The sequence below is a fragment of the Zalophus californianus genome, chromosome 12 (assembly GCF_009762305.2).
Source record: "Zalophus californianus isolate mZalCal1 chromosome 12, mZalCal1.pri.v2, whole genome shotgun sequence".
Classification (NCBI taxonomy): Eukaryota; Metazoa; Chordata; class Mammalia; order Carnivora; family Otariidae; genus Zalophus; species Zalophus californianus.
The window spans coordinates 74,380,716-74,395,763 of record NC_045606.1 but is presented as its reverse complement, the minus strand read 5'-3'; the positions used below and the strand labels follow the sequence as shown (position 1 = coordinate 74,395,763).

The following is a 15,048-nucleotide window of genomic DNA, read 5'->3' as shown; positions in this document are numbered from 1 at the left end:
AGAGTGAGGAAGTCAGAGAAGCTAATAATATCTAGTATGATTCAAATGAAAAGTAATCTGTTCTTCCGACGATTATTAAAGCATACATTTCAATGTTTCTTCTATTTGTCCTTTTCAGATAACTTGTTATAGTTCACATGTAACACCTGGTTGACGATGAACCTGAATGCAGTGTACTGTAAATAGTTATGATACTGTCATTTAGCGTGTGTGTTTTTGTCCCTGTAATTATATCCTAGTATTGACATATGTGTGCCCACATTCTGGTATAGGTGTTGAATGAAAGCAAACCTCTTCTTCAGTATGTCACATGGTAGAACACTAAAACGCTGGGTAAAATAGCATACAAGACGAGAAGGCCTTCCATGGATGCAAGGCAAAATCAAACAGTTTTACTCTGGACTTTGCAAACCCTTTAGAGAGCCCTGCAGAGCAACCACTGAGGTCTCTGGAGATTTTCAGAAATCCCCAGGAACCGCATAAGCAGGAGCCAGTATATTGCAGCTGATGTCACACTGAAGCTCATTTGTGTTTCTTGGATGAGACACGTTTCAATTATGTTCTTCACATGTCAAATGAGCTATTTCATAATAAAGTATTTCTGCTGGGTTTTAGGCTGCGTTATCAAAAATCAAGAAAATATTTTGTTTTCATTGTAATTTGCATTTAACGTATAAAAATGCATGCTTTCCTAAATTTTACTTCAGTTTTGCATTTTATCTGTCATTTCTCTCGTAGGAGAAAAAGGAAGGAACTCATTTCAAGTTGAATCAAAGATTTTATTATCTAGCTGATTTTTTTTTTTTTAATCAACTTACATCCTGTTTGTTTCTGAATGACTGGGTCACTTCCAACCTGGCTGCGAGTGAAAGGAAATTGTTTCTGTCCTGTGGGTCCTGAGAGGCTAATACAGAGTGAGCCAGTGATCTGTCTCCCACGTATAACGGGGATACAGGAGTCCTTTATGGCCAAATTCATTGGCCTGTGTAGTCTCAGTGAAAAGTTGCTCTGATAGGCAGTGCTGCTCTTTGTCCATAAAGAATATTCTCTTCTGGTAGATTGTGGCATGTGAGAAGTTAGATTTTGTACTCTTATCCTGAATCTTTACTTATAAAGAAAATATCGTATCAGCTGATAAGAGCAGAAACACCAAAGTCATCTTTTTAGCAAAAAATTACCTGTCGCCTTTAGTCCTGAAAGTAAATATTTTAACCAAACATGTTCATTTCTCTTGCATATAGAATAAATTCAAGCTTTAGAAATCTAAAATCAGAAAGACAAAAAATCCATTATTTTAAATGAGTCCAGTTCTTTTAAATTACTGCCAGAGCAGAAGTCAGGGAAAGCAAAGGTCCCATTATCTACAATTCAAGTATGTATTATCTGACACTGGACCTAGCTCTTTGGTAATTCTAAGACATTTGGCCTGAACACTGCTCTGGTTGGCCTTTCAAGGCGGGAGAAGAGGCTCCATGCTCATTCAAGCATTGATTCCTGCTGAGTCTACTAATAGGAGGGTTAACTGGTAATTTGTGTGCCAGGAAAATTTGGGCAGGAGTCAATTTGGCAAATGGACTAAGCCTGTAAAGCCACTTTGAATAAGCTAATGAGTAATCATCATGGGGGAACTTTGCCTCCAGTAATCTACTTTCTGTTTAGAGCCAGTAACCTAGGGTGGAATGATATTTGGGTTTTTTATTATTTATCATGCACATCATATGTTAATGGAATTTCTGTTCTAATTTATTTTCAGTCCTTTATTCATACTTATAAAGTATAATTTCTAGCCCTGAAATAGGAAAGACCTTTTAATTTGAACAGAGCCTTTAAAAGTCAGAAGCCAAAATAATAACTAGGAAATTCGGAGGGGAGCAAATTTTTTTTTTTTTTTTAACCAGTGAAAAAACTGTCATTCTGTGTATTAGCTATAGCTTCTTCTACGTGACAGCTTAGTATAATGAGGTAAGTTGAAAGGCACTAGATGTGCTGGCAGGATTCTTAGTTGTGAGCTAGTGAGCCAGTATTCATGGAGTTAAGCAGGAAAGTATTTTGGTTGGCTTACAGCATGGTAGAGCATGGCTGGGAAAGCTAGGGTACCAGGTCTCAATCAGCCAGCATCACTGACAAATGATCCCTGTCAATCCTAGTCTGCAGTAGGTAAGACTTCTGCTGATGAGAGGTGAGTACTGTCGCTTGCTGACGCCAAACAGCATGACTACCATCATGCTCTAGGTCTTGAGTGGTGCCTCTCCTGGCCCTGCTTTTTGCATCACTTATTTCCAAGGTGAAGCCTAAGAGCAGGTGCATTTGGTTGGCCAAGCTTAGGCCCCATACCCTCTCTCTGGCTATCAGGAAGATCAGGAAAGCAGATATTGGGCATATTTAGCTTCTACAGGGGAGAATCATAAGGTGGAGAATTCTCCTAACATAAGAAGGAGTTTCAGGTGCTAGACAACCAAAGAAATGACAAATGGGTCAGAAAAGAACAATCAAATTATTTGTTTTAATTTATTTCATATGCCGTTTTCTTCCTATGATGAATAATTGTACTTGGTTCTGCCATTTGTATTCAGCACTCTCTACTTCATTGTATAATATCATTATATCAATATATATCATTATATATGCTTTGTAACATAGAAATACAATTTAAAGTTGCTTTGTAGACTTTCAAGAATAACATGATAGAGAATCATCTAAAATAATATTTTTTAGAAAGAGTATTTAGGACATCTGGTACAAAAATGGTTGTTTTTTAGCTCATTCATGAATCTTTTTTTGTATAATTCATTTTGACTCCCCAAGAGCGTTGCAGTGATTATTAAGAGGAGAACTGGAAACTGTGGCTCTGAGCAGAGATTTAGAAGAGAGGGTAGTTCACTTGATCCATGTGTTGCCCTCCCTCTCTTGAAACTCTGGATGAAGAGGAAGGGTCAGATGAGAACTGCAGGGCATGATGCTAGCTATAGCCCCTATAAAGAAAAAAATATTTTAATGTATCTCATTGTTAGATATTTGTTGACCAGGATTGGGCAGATGGGTGGAGGTGACCAGGTGGAGAAGGGAACAGGATGCGCTGAGTATTGAATAATTTGGGGGAGCAATGAGGAATATAGTTAAATGTCATAGAAGTATTTTATGGTTATGACAGACATGCACTCTGCTTTCTCATTTTACAATTGACCCATAATTGCTTTTCTCTCTGTTTTCCACTTTGAATTAGAACTAATTGCCTTTGCATTGCTGCTCTGCTCCCACCTACATAGTTTTCCCTTTCATTCTGTAGAAACAGTTGTTTGGTGCTTCTTCATTCATGGTTTCCAGTCTGGGTGCTATTCTTGGAGCAACCACCCACTTTCTCACTACCAATGAAGCTGTCTTAGTTCTTCTAAGCTCTTCCACACAGTCCACTGCTTTTTGCAAAAGGGTTTGGTGATACTGCTCATGCAGAATCCCCCCCTCAGGGAATTTGGCCACTACTTGAAAATGGTTGTGAGTAGATACAAACTGGACAATAATATAACAGAGTCAACCAGAACTCCATAATCTGTGTATATAGGAGGCAATGATTCCTTTATAATTGTAGTAATAGGTGGTTGAGTTGGGGGCTGTCTCTACCCGACTCATTAGGTCTACAGCCCCTAGGTCCCTGCTCAAAACTGTCCCAGACTGAGCCAGGGAGAGCCCTTTTAAGCTGACTCCTTTTGATATATTTCCATCATTCTTCGAGTACTTCCTTATTTTCTTGCAGCAAGCTATTCCCAGCTCATCTCGTCTTTTTCCTATTCTAACCTCTGGAATTAGCTATTACTCCCAAGACCACTAATTTCCCTTTTAATGGAAAGCGGTGTTTAGAAACAAATCTAGAGCAAGGAAATTATGTATACTTACCATAATCAAGTATATTTTTATAAACACACATATTTTGTTTATATGTTTCTCTATTATCAAACCGTGAATTCATACTGATATTGACACCTCTGATTTTAAACCAAAGCCATAGAGTATGTTCTTGTCCTTTCTCTATTTAAAACTAACTTCTCCAATAGTGAGAAACCTGGCTCCCATTATACTTCAATTTATTTACTCAGTTACTCGAGCCTAGAACACAGAGTAGTTTCAGAGTTGCTAATCCATAGCTTGATAGAAAGCAAATATACAAACCTGGGATTCACTATTGTTTACAGCTCTTTAAGGATACATTTACATGAAGTAAAAGTATTCATCTTAAGTATACAAATTGGTGAGGTTTAAAAATGCATATACTTGTGGAATCTGTACCTCTTATCAGGTAGAAAATATTTCCATCACCAGAGAAAATTTCCTGGAATACTTTCCCCGTAAATTCCTTCCCCAATCCAAGTAACCACTGAACAGTCTTCTGAGTATTTTCATCATGAGTTGGTCTTATCTGTATACCAGAACTTCAGGTAAATGATGACTGTAGTTAAATATTAAGCCTTAAATGCAGGAACTGTTAAGTCTCTCAATTTTTTTTTAATTTTTTAATACTTAAGTATAGTTGACATACAATGTTATATTAGTTTCAAGTGTTCAACATTGTGATTGGACAGTTCTATACATGATGCAGTGCTCACCATGGTAAGTGTAGCTACTGTCTGTCACCGTCAGTATTATTACAGTATTATTGACTGTGTACCCTCTGCTGTCCTTCTCATTTCTGTGACCTAGTTAACTGGAAGTTTGTACCTCTTAATCCCCTTCACCTATTTCACCCATCCTTCCACCACCTCCACCTCAGGTAACCATCAATTTGTTCTTTGTATTTATGCATTTGTTTCTGTTTTTTGTTTCTTCATTTATTCATTCATTTATTTTTTTTTTTAAATCCCACATGTAAGTGAAATCATATGGTATACATGAAAGGATCTAGAGGGTATTACGCTAAGTGAAATAAGTTAGGTGGAGAAAGATCAACTTTATTTTTCTTTATCAAAATTGTTTTGCCTATTTTCATACAAATTTGAAATCAGTTTGTTGGTTTTTCCAAAAGTTTGCAGGGATTGAAATTTTATTGAATCTGTAGACTAATTTGTTGAGAATGGATATGAATAAGATTGAGTCTTGCAACTCATTATCATAGCATATTTGTCCATTTTTTAGTTTTTGATAATTTCTTTTAACAATGTTTTATTGTTTTCAGTGTAGTGGTCTTAAATGCCTTTTGCTGGGTCTACTAAGTATTTTATGTTTTTGATGCTATTGTTTTTCCAAATATTTATTGCTAATATACAGGTACTGAAATTATTTTTGTATGTTGACATTGTATCCTGTGATCTTGCTAAACTTACTAGTTTTAGCAGTTGTTTTGTATATTACATATGATTTTGTAGGTAAACATATCATCTGTGAATAGAACCCATCTTACTGCTTCCTTTCTAAGTTGCCTGCCCGCCTGCCTTGTTCTCCCCACACACACACCCCGCGCCCATCATTGCACTGACAAGAACCTCCAGAAGATTCTAGTGACAGTAGCGAGAGAAGACTTCAGTGCTTTCTCCTTTTCTCAGGGAGGAAAGAGTATGTTTCACCATTACGTATGATGTCAGCTGTGCTTCTTTATAGATGCCCTTTTTGTCACTGAGGTTTTATTCCATGTTGAGAGGGTTTTTTTTTTTTTTTTTTATCATGAATGGGTTTTGCATTTTGTAGAATGGTTTATCTGCATCTATTGGTGTGGTGATGGTTTTCCTCTTAAGTCTTTTAAGGTGATGAATTATACTTACTTTCAAATACTGAAACAACTTGTGCCCTTTATTAATCTTTTTAATATACTGCTGGATTTAGTTTGCCTCTATTTTGCTAGGAAGTTTGCATCTGTATTCATGAGTGATCATTTTTTCTGTAAATTAAGAAAAATACTTGATAGTTTTGATTTGGAAGGTAATTCTGGGATCATAAAGTGAGTTAGAACATTTCCTTTTCTATTTTCTGAAAGGGTATATATAAGTTTGGCACTATTTCTTTAATGTTTAGTAGACATCACAGGTAAAGCCATATAAGCTAAAAATTTGCTTCGGGGCGGCAAGTTTTTATTTGTAGATTCAATTTCCTTAAAATATGTAAGGCAATTCCAGTTTTCTTTTTCTTTTCTTTTTTTTTTAAGATTGTATTTGTGTATTTGACAGAGAGAGAGGGAGAGCATAAGAAAGGGGATTGGCAGAGGGAGAGGGAAAAGTCGGCTCCCCACTGAGCAGGGAAGCCCTCCCCCTTTCCTGATGGGGCAGGGCTCCATCCTGGGACCCTGGGATCGTGACCTGAGCTGAAGGCAGACACTTAACTGACTGAGCCATCCAGGTACCCCTATTCCAATTTTCAATGCCATTTTATATCCTAAAAGTTGCATGTTTCAGAGGAATTTGATTTGTTGAATTTATTGACACAAAGTTATAAATATTCCCTCTTTTATTCCTATTATTTATGATTTGTGTTTTCTATGTTACTCAGTCTGTTTTTTTCTAAATGTTTAGCAGTCTTACTGATCTTTTAGATGAAAAACGTTTGGCTTTGTTAATTTCTCTAGTATTTGTCTCCTATTTCATTGATTTATTACCTTTGTTATTTCTTTCCTTTACTTAATTTGCCTAACTTTTGAGCTTCTTAAGGTGAAACTTAGACGACTGATTTGAGACAACTCTTCTAATATATGCAATTAAAGATAGAAATTTCTCTCTGTCCTCTGCTTTAGATGTTTTAAATTCTCTTCTTTCACTGCATCCCACAGATTTTCATATGTTGCATTTTTATTTTCATAAATGTAGTCGAAATTCCTTTGTGATTCCTTCTTAGAAGTATGTTGTCTTATTTTTGAATTTTGGGTATTCTTACTGTGATTTATATATAATTTAATTCTGTTGTCAGAAGATATTCTGTAAGATTTTAGTCTTCTGAGTCTTCTGTAAATTGTTGGTGGTTTTTAATAGCTCAGCAAGTGCATCTAAAAGACTGTATCTTCTATAGTCTTGGGATATTCTGTTCCAAATAGAGATAATAATTCAGCCATCATTTATATTATAGTTTCTGTGTTTATAATGTCTCTTTTTTTTCCTTTGGCTGCTTTCAAGATTATTTCTTATCCTTGTTTTTAGCAGTTTTAGTATGATGTACTTAGGTATGGATTTTTTTGTAATATATATATTTATTCTACTTTAGGATTGCCGAGCTTCCTAGATTTTTTTTTTACCAAATTTGTGAATTTTTTGGCCATTTTTTTAAAATACATTTTTCTTCCCCATTCTCTCTCCATTTTGAACTCCAGTTATGTAGACTTTACACCACTTTATATTGTCCTACATGTCCCTGAGGTGCTATTCACTTTTTTCAGTCATTTTTTAAATATTCCTTAAATTGGATACTTTATTTTATTCTTTTTTCAAATTCACTGTCCTTTCTCTTCTACTCTCTCAAATCTGCTATTAAGCCTATTCAGTGAGGGTTTTTTTTGTTTTTCATTTTAGATTAATACTTTTTAGTTCTAGAGTTTCCATTTGGTTCTTTTTTTTCTAGTTTCCGTTTCTATGTCAAGATCCTCCTTTGTTCAGCCATTGTGATGATATTTTCTTTGAAAATGGCTGCTTTAAGTCCCCAGTCTGCTAATTACAATACAGATCATCTTGGGTCCCGTTTCTTGAGTCAAAATATTTCTCTTGACAGTGAATCACTTTAAAAAAAAATACTTTGCATGTCTACTAACTTTTTTTATATATATCAGATATCATGAATAATATGATGCAGACATTCACGATTCTGTTATCTTCTCAGGAGTGTATTTTGTTCTAGTAAGCACTTAACTTGGTTATATTCAGACTCCAAACTGTCTCCTTGTAGCTGGCAATAGCTGAAATATTTGCTTGGTTCTCTCAGCCATTCAGCAACCACCTCTGTCATTCAAGGTGGTGTCTCCCCCGTGAATGTGTAATTCAAGCATCAACCCAGGGTTCTGGTGGCAGCCCTAGTTCCATTTTTGACTCCTTGAGCCTGTATAGGGAGTACTTTGGGCTTGAGCTCCTGCTGCCAGTGCTGCCAGGATGGGGAATTGCCCTCACTTGAAAAGCTATACAAGGGCAAGTCGCATCCAGTTCTGTTGGCTCCTCTAAATGGAGGGTGTACTCCTCTCCTATCTTACCACTTACTACTCTCCAAAGCCTTCAAATAGTTATTTTTTCAAAAATTTTTTTCAAAAAAAAGTATTTTTTCTAGGAGTTGTAATTATTATCTGTGAAGAGATAGTCTAATAAAAGTTATTTCACCATTATTGGCAGTGAAACTTTCTCTGGTGTACTTTGTTTTAGGGTGGAATGTTCTGTATATATGTATGAAGTCCATCTGGTCCAATGTGTCGTTCAAAGCTCGTGTTTCTTTGTTGATCTTCTGCTTAGATGATCTGTCTGTTGCTGAGAGTGGACTATTGAGGTCTCCTACTATTAAAGTATTATTATCAATATGATTCTTTATTTTGGTTAACAGTTGACTTATGTAGTTGGCTGCTCCCGTGTTGGAGGCGTAGATATTTACAATTGTTAGATCTTCTTATTGGATAGACCCTTTAAGTATGATATAGTGTCTCTCTGCATCTCTTACTACAGTCTTTAGCTTAAAATCTAATTTGTCTGATATGAGAATTGCTGCCCCAGCTTTCTTTTGAGGTCCATTGGCACGAAAAATGGTTCTCCATCCCCTCACTTTCAGTCTGGATGTATCTTTAGGTTCAGAATGAGTCTCTCGCAGACAGCATATGGATGGCTCCTGTCTTTTTTATCCAATCTGCAACCCTTTGCCATTTCATGGGAGCATTTAGGCCATTCATGTTGTGACTATGAAAGATATGATTTTAGTGCCATCATGTTGCCTGTGAAGTTCCTGTTTCTATAGATTGTCGCTGTAAATTTCTGGTCTGTATTACTCTGGGGTCTTTCTTCTTTTATAGAATCCCCCTTAATATTTCTTGCAGGGCTGGCTTGGTGGCCACATATTCTTTGAGTTTCTGCCAGTTCTGGAAGCTCCTTGTCTCCATCCATTCTCAATGACAGCCTTTCTGGATAAAGTATCCTTGGCCGCATGTTCTTCTCATTTAGTACCCTGAATATGTCTTGCCAGGCCTTTCTGGCTTGCCAGGTCTTTGTGGACAGATCTGACGTTATTCTGATGTTCCTCCCTCTGTACCTAAGAAATCTCTTCCCCCTAGCTGCTTTCAGGTTTGCTTCCTTGGTTCTAAGATTTACAAGTTTTACTATTATATGTCGGGGCATTGGTCTGTTCTCATTGATCTTGGGAGGGGTCTTCTCTGCCTCTTGGACACAAATGCTTGTTTCCCTCCACAGATTAGGGTAGTTCTCAGCTATAGTTTGCTCAAATATGTCTTCTAGTCCTCTCTCTCTCTCCCCCCCCCCCTCAGGGATCCCAATAATTCTGACACTGGAACGTTTCGTGGCATCCTTAATCTCTCTCAGTGTGATCTCTTGGGCCTTCAGGTGTTTATCCCGGGACTCCTCGGCTTCCTTCTTTTCTATCATCTTATCTTCTAGCTCACGAATTAGTTCTGCCTCATTTTACCCTGGCTGTCAGTCCCGTTTAGACTGCATCTTAATCATAGCATATTTTAGTTCGGCCTGATTAGATCTCATATCTGCCCTTAGAGATTCTATATTGTCGCTAATTTTCTCAAGCCTAGATATCGACTTTATAATTGTTACTCTGAAGTCTATCTCTGACATCTTGCTTATATCCTCATCCATTGGTCTGTGGCAGAGGCCACAGACTCTGATTCTTTTCTTTGTTGGGGGTCTCAGATGTACTTTATAATTGTATTATAACTGCTATCTAACTTATTAAAAATCCATTTACATATTAAATATGGTCAATTCTATAGATCATAGTTTGCTTATAAATGTATTGTCAGAGGAAAAACACTGCAAAAGTGACATACTTTTAAATAGCACAAATAGTTATTATGAATTGAAAACAATTTTTTTTAATGCCAGGCACAATGATACATGCTTTATATGCATTGCCTCATTTCATCTTATAAAGTAATAAGAATTATTGCTCTATTGTGCAGATAAGGGAACCAAATAGAACTGAACTTTAGAGAGAATTTACCAAGGTCACACAGCTAAGAAGTTTGGGATCAGACCTTGGTACTACATCTCTTGCTCTTGGAAGCACAAAGATTTTGTCTCAGGGCCAGAATGGCCATGGAATTTTTTTGAATATAAAAAAATATTTTTAAGTATGGAATATAAACCGATTGGAAAGAGCTGGTACAGAGGGGGATGTTTATTATTTATAAAGAGCAGTGTCATAAGTGATGGAGCAAGTCTCAGGTGAAAGGAGAGTGTGAAGTTAATTGTTGAAGAAAGTCTGACCTTGAACATATGGAAATCTTTCTCCCTTAGAGTGAAGGAAGGGAAGTAGAGATTGGTGTGGTTATTTAAAAAAATACGGTTAAGGGAGGAGACAGGATGTAGAGGGAGTCAATTTTCTCGATAAAAGAGCCTATTAGGGTAGACTTAGAGTTAGTTGAGTGGTCATTGGGTGATGTTTTGGGGGGAGAGTGGCAGAAGTTTAAATATTCCCTGAATTGTAAATGGTAGAGGAGGCTAAACAAAGGCAGAGTGATTAATGACTGGCACTCAGACCTTAATGGAGTCTGGAGCCTTGTGTCTGTAGGTACATTGGTTAAATGTGGCTTACTTTGTGCTCCACTATCTGTGGTAAAGATTTAAAAAGACGTGTGTTCATCTGAGATAGGACTTATAAGGTCAGAGTGATGGAAGAACAAAGATGCAAAAGAATTATGGGTGCTTTTATAGTAGTATAGTTTTTTGTATAAATATGTGAGATTTGTTGTGTTGATCTCCTGTTAGAAGTCTTTCTTCAATTTGATTCTCAGGTGTGAGACCTAAGTTATCATTTCAAAAATAAAGTGTGATGACCCCTGGTGAAGAAATACTGTGGGCAAGATGTATGATGTGGTGAGAAAAGCTTGAGACAAGTGGAACCCAGAGTTCCATGTATGCTGACACTGATTCACTAGATGACATCAGAGAGATCACTCATTTGGCATCTAGTTAGTTGTGTAAAATGAAGATAGCCCTTAAAGTTCTCCAAAACGTCTTTTTTTTTTTTTTTCTGGCTTCCAAGGTAAATTATGGAACTCATTTTTAAAATAAGCTGAAAATTGACCTAGTTTCACTTTTTCCAACATTGCTATAAGAATTTGGGGCAGCGGTGAATACAACATTTAAAATTTTCTTAGTAGTTCTAACTTTGTGTATGCCTTCTACAGAAACTTATTTGATGCATTTAGAAGTCAAATTTTCTGTGAGGCTTCTAGATGAATAAAATATGCATATAAATATAGTATATGAGAACACTATTGTTCCCCACATCTCACCTAATCTATTTCTGAAGTCACCCCTAAAATTGCATATAGTAGAATAGAGTGTATGTGTATAAACAGTTGTCAGTAATTATTCTTGGGGAATTATCCGTATTCCTGATCACTTATTTATAGGACCCATGCAATACCATTCAACTTTTTCAAGGCAGGAAGCATCCTAAGAGTAAATGAATAATATCTCTGACTCTAATGAGCCATTCTCTCCTTTTGGTTCCATGACTGACTGTGAAAGTAATGGATTTTCTCAGCAGGGTGAGGAACAGGAGCACATTCTCACAACTGATGGATCATGTGAGCATCTCCTTCGTCTCTGACGACTAAAAACTGACTTAAATAATTACTGGATCTCATGAGAGTATATTTATATTTAACATCTGGGGTGGTGGTCATTGGGGGGAGTCCTTTCTGTGTCTTCATCAGGTAGATCTACTTTAACCTTCATGAATCATAAGGCCCTTGTATGGACTACCAGAGGAATGCTTCTCTAGTTGGGAGGGTGAGGCATGTGGACCTAGCTGACTGCTGCAGCCCAGCTTGAGGATTTGTCCTTCATGAGCACCTCATAGCAGGCAGTAGGTGCTCCTCTGGAAAGAAGTGGGAAACCTGTATAAACGTGTGACAGTAGTACATTTTGGAGGCTGTAAGGCCTGTGTACCCAGAAAGGCCATCAGTGTGCAGAAGTTGGTTGTTTCTGTGAACTATGTTAATTTCATTCATCCGGTCAACAATTAAACACCACTGTGTTCTTGGGAACAGCAGTAAAGATCTAGTCCCTGCCCTCAGGGAGTCACATTCCAGTGGGGGCAAGTAGGTGCTAAGCAAAGGGTGACGAGTACAGCGGTGGGGAGGGACCACTGTTTCTGGCAGGGCAGTGAGAAGGAGGCCTCACGGTGAAGGGGACAGTAGAGCAGAGGCCTGGAGGAACTGAAGAAGTCAGACTTCTGTGCTTTGGGTGCTTTTGTGCATATTCGAAAACCCCACCTAGAAATATAGAGGTTTTTTAAAAAGCTCCTCTACATTGATCAACTAGAAAAATGTTTCTTTGGAAAGCATGAATCCTAGCAGCCTGTGGCTTGGTGAGCAGACAGATGCCCCTCTTTACGGGCAGATGAAGCCCCATGCCTGGGCAGACACTGGGTGAGTAGACAGGGCTGGATTGGGGCTCCCACTCACCACCCCAGCTGGTCATCTTTGTGTGGTGCACGAACTGCTAAGCCCAGGAGCCCTGCATGAAGGTGTGTGGTGGAATTGTGGGCAGAGAGAAGAGGAAAGCCAAAGACCCTGAGGCAGGACAATGTGCAGGAACCAGGGAGGCCAATGTAGTGGGAGCTCAGTGAGAAGTAGGATTGGAGGAGATGAGGTTGGACTTCGGGTTCACTGATACTTATCATAATTCTAGTAAAATATTTCTTTAGTTCTTACAGTTTTCAAAGAACGTTCCGATACGATTTTGTATGATTTCTACAACCCATTATAAGAAGCTTGAAGTTAAAAAAAAGTTAAGCAACACAATTAGCAAATGTAGAAACTTAGAATTTAACTGAAGTCCTCTGTTTTCACTTTTCTTTATACTGTACTTCAAAGATTCATTAATAACCTTAAGGCACTAAACCTTTAAAAAAAAACAAAACACCAGTTTCCTTACAGAGTTCTATTTTTACAAAACCGAACTTCCTGAAGTCTGTGTTGTGATCTGAAGTATCAGGTTACTGTTCTTTTTCTGTAGTTTTAATAGATTTTTAAAAATTCTCTGTTGCTGTGACTTCGATGGTTTTCATTAAACCATTTACATCTGTTTTCTCATTTAATGAGTATCTAAAATATTATCTTTCATATCACAACACATTTTAGAAACGTGGCCCTTCAGCTAACCCAAATCACATAGCTGTTACACAACTAATAAAAATCTCACAAGAAGCACTTCTTTGGCTGAAAAGTTTCTCCGCGTGTTACTCAGGGCTGTCCTGTGAATTTCTTTCAGCTGGAGACGGAGAAGCTTCAGCTGCAAGCCCTTGAGCAGGAGCACAAGCAGCTGGAGGCCCGCTTGGAGGAAGAGCGCGGCAAGAACAAGCATGTGGTCCTGATGCTGGTCAAGGAGTGCAAACAGCTCTCGGGCAAAGTCCTAGAGGAGGCCCAAAAGCTAGAAGACGTGATGGCCAAACTGGAGGAGGAAAAGAAAAAGACGAGTGCATTAGAAGAGGAGCTCTCCACTGAGAAACGAAGGAGCACCGAAATGGAAGCTCAGATGGAGAAACAACTCTCTGAGTTTGACACCGAACGGGAACAGCTCCGTGCTAAACTGCACCGAGAAGAAGCGCACACCACTGACCTCAAAGAGGAGATAGACAAGATGAAGAAGATGATTGAGCAACTGAAAAGGGGAAATGACAGCAAACCAAGCCTCTCTCTCCCCCGAAAGACGAAAGATAGGCGTTTGGTCTCCATATCTGTGGGAACAGAAGGACCCGTGACAAGGTCTGTTGCTTGCCAGACAGACCTGCCGATCGAGAGCACTGACCACGTGAAGAAGTTGCCTTTGACCGTGCCTGTGAAGCCTCCCACAGGGAGCCCCCTAGTTTCTGCAAACACAAAAGGAAATGTGTGCACCAGTGCCGCACTGGGCAGACCAGGTACCGACAGGCAGGCTTCCCATGGTGACTTGATTGGCTCCTCTCTGCCTCCTGTCCCACCTCCAAGTGCAAACAGAATTGAGGAGAACGGACCAAGCACTGGCTCGCCAAGTAGCACCACCCCACTTCCCAACAGCACTGCCCTTCCCACCATGCAAACGCCAGGCATAGCTCCCCAGAGCTACTCACAAGCACCACCTACGCACAGTTTACACTCACCGTGTGCCAATGCAGCTTTGCATCCAGGTCTAAACCCACGAATCCAAGCAGCTAGATTTCGATTTCAGGGCAATGCTAATGACCCAGACCAAAATGGAAATACTACCCAAAGTCCTCCATCGAGAGATGTCTCTCCAACAAGTCGTGACAACCTAGTGGCCAAACAACTAGCTCGGAATACTGTGACCCAAGCACTGTCAAGATTTACGAGCCCTCAAGCAGGAGCACCCCCAAGGCCTGGGGTGCCCCCTACGGGGGATGTTGGCACCTGCCCTCCGGTCAGTCGGACCAGTTTAAAGACTCCTGGTGTAGCACGAGTTGACAGAGGAAACCCTCCTCCTATCCCTCCAAAAAAGCCAGGGCTCTCCCAAACTCCTTCTCCACCACACCCCCAACTCAAGGTTATTATGGATAGCAGCAGGGCCTCCAACGCAGGGGCCAAAGGTGATAACAAAACTATGGCTTCACCTCCTTCCAGTTTGCCACAAGGGAACAGGGTAATAAATGAGGAGAATCTCCCTAAATCATCTTCCCCTCAGCTGCCACCAAAACCATCCATAGATTTAACTGTGGCACCGGCAGGCTGTGCCGTTTCAGCCCTGGCCACGTCTCAGGTGGGTGCCTGGCCTGCTGAAACCCCTGGACTGAACCAACCTGCATGTTCAGAAAGTTCCCTTGTCATTCCCACCACCATTGCCTTTTGCTCTTCCATAAACCCTGTTAGTGCCTCATCCTGTAGAACAGGTGCCTCAGACAGCCTCCTGGTAACAGCATCAG

The 15,048-nt window shown here is 39.1% G+C and overlaps 1 protein-coding gene across 5 annotated transcripts in view; it reads left to right on the top strand.

The window, feature by feature from the left end:
- CTTNBP2 (cortactin binding protein 2) overlaps nucleotides 1-15,048 on the top strand; it is a 151,026-nt gene that overhangs the window by 62,031 nt on the left and 73,947 nt on the right. For 2 of the 5 annotated variants that reach the window (XM_027573508.2, XM_035723254.1), the window contains exon 4: nucleotides 13,404-15,048. The exons of 1 other annotated variant lie outside the window; for it this stretch is intronic. In XM_027573508.2, the coding sequence (XP_027429309.2) occupies nucleotides 13,404-15,048 (1,645 nt within the window). Of the gene's footprint in view, nucleotides 1-13,403 lie in introns of those variants that run through there. 2 more of the 5 variants (XM_027573511.2, XM_035723256.1) reach the window with 2 other exon arrangements.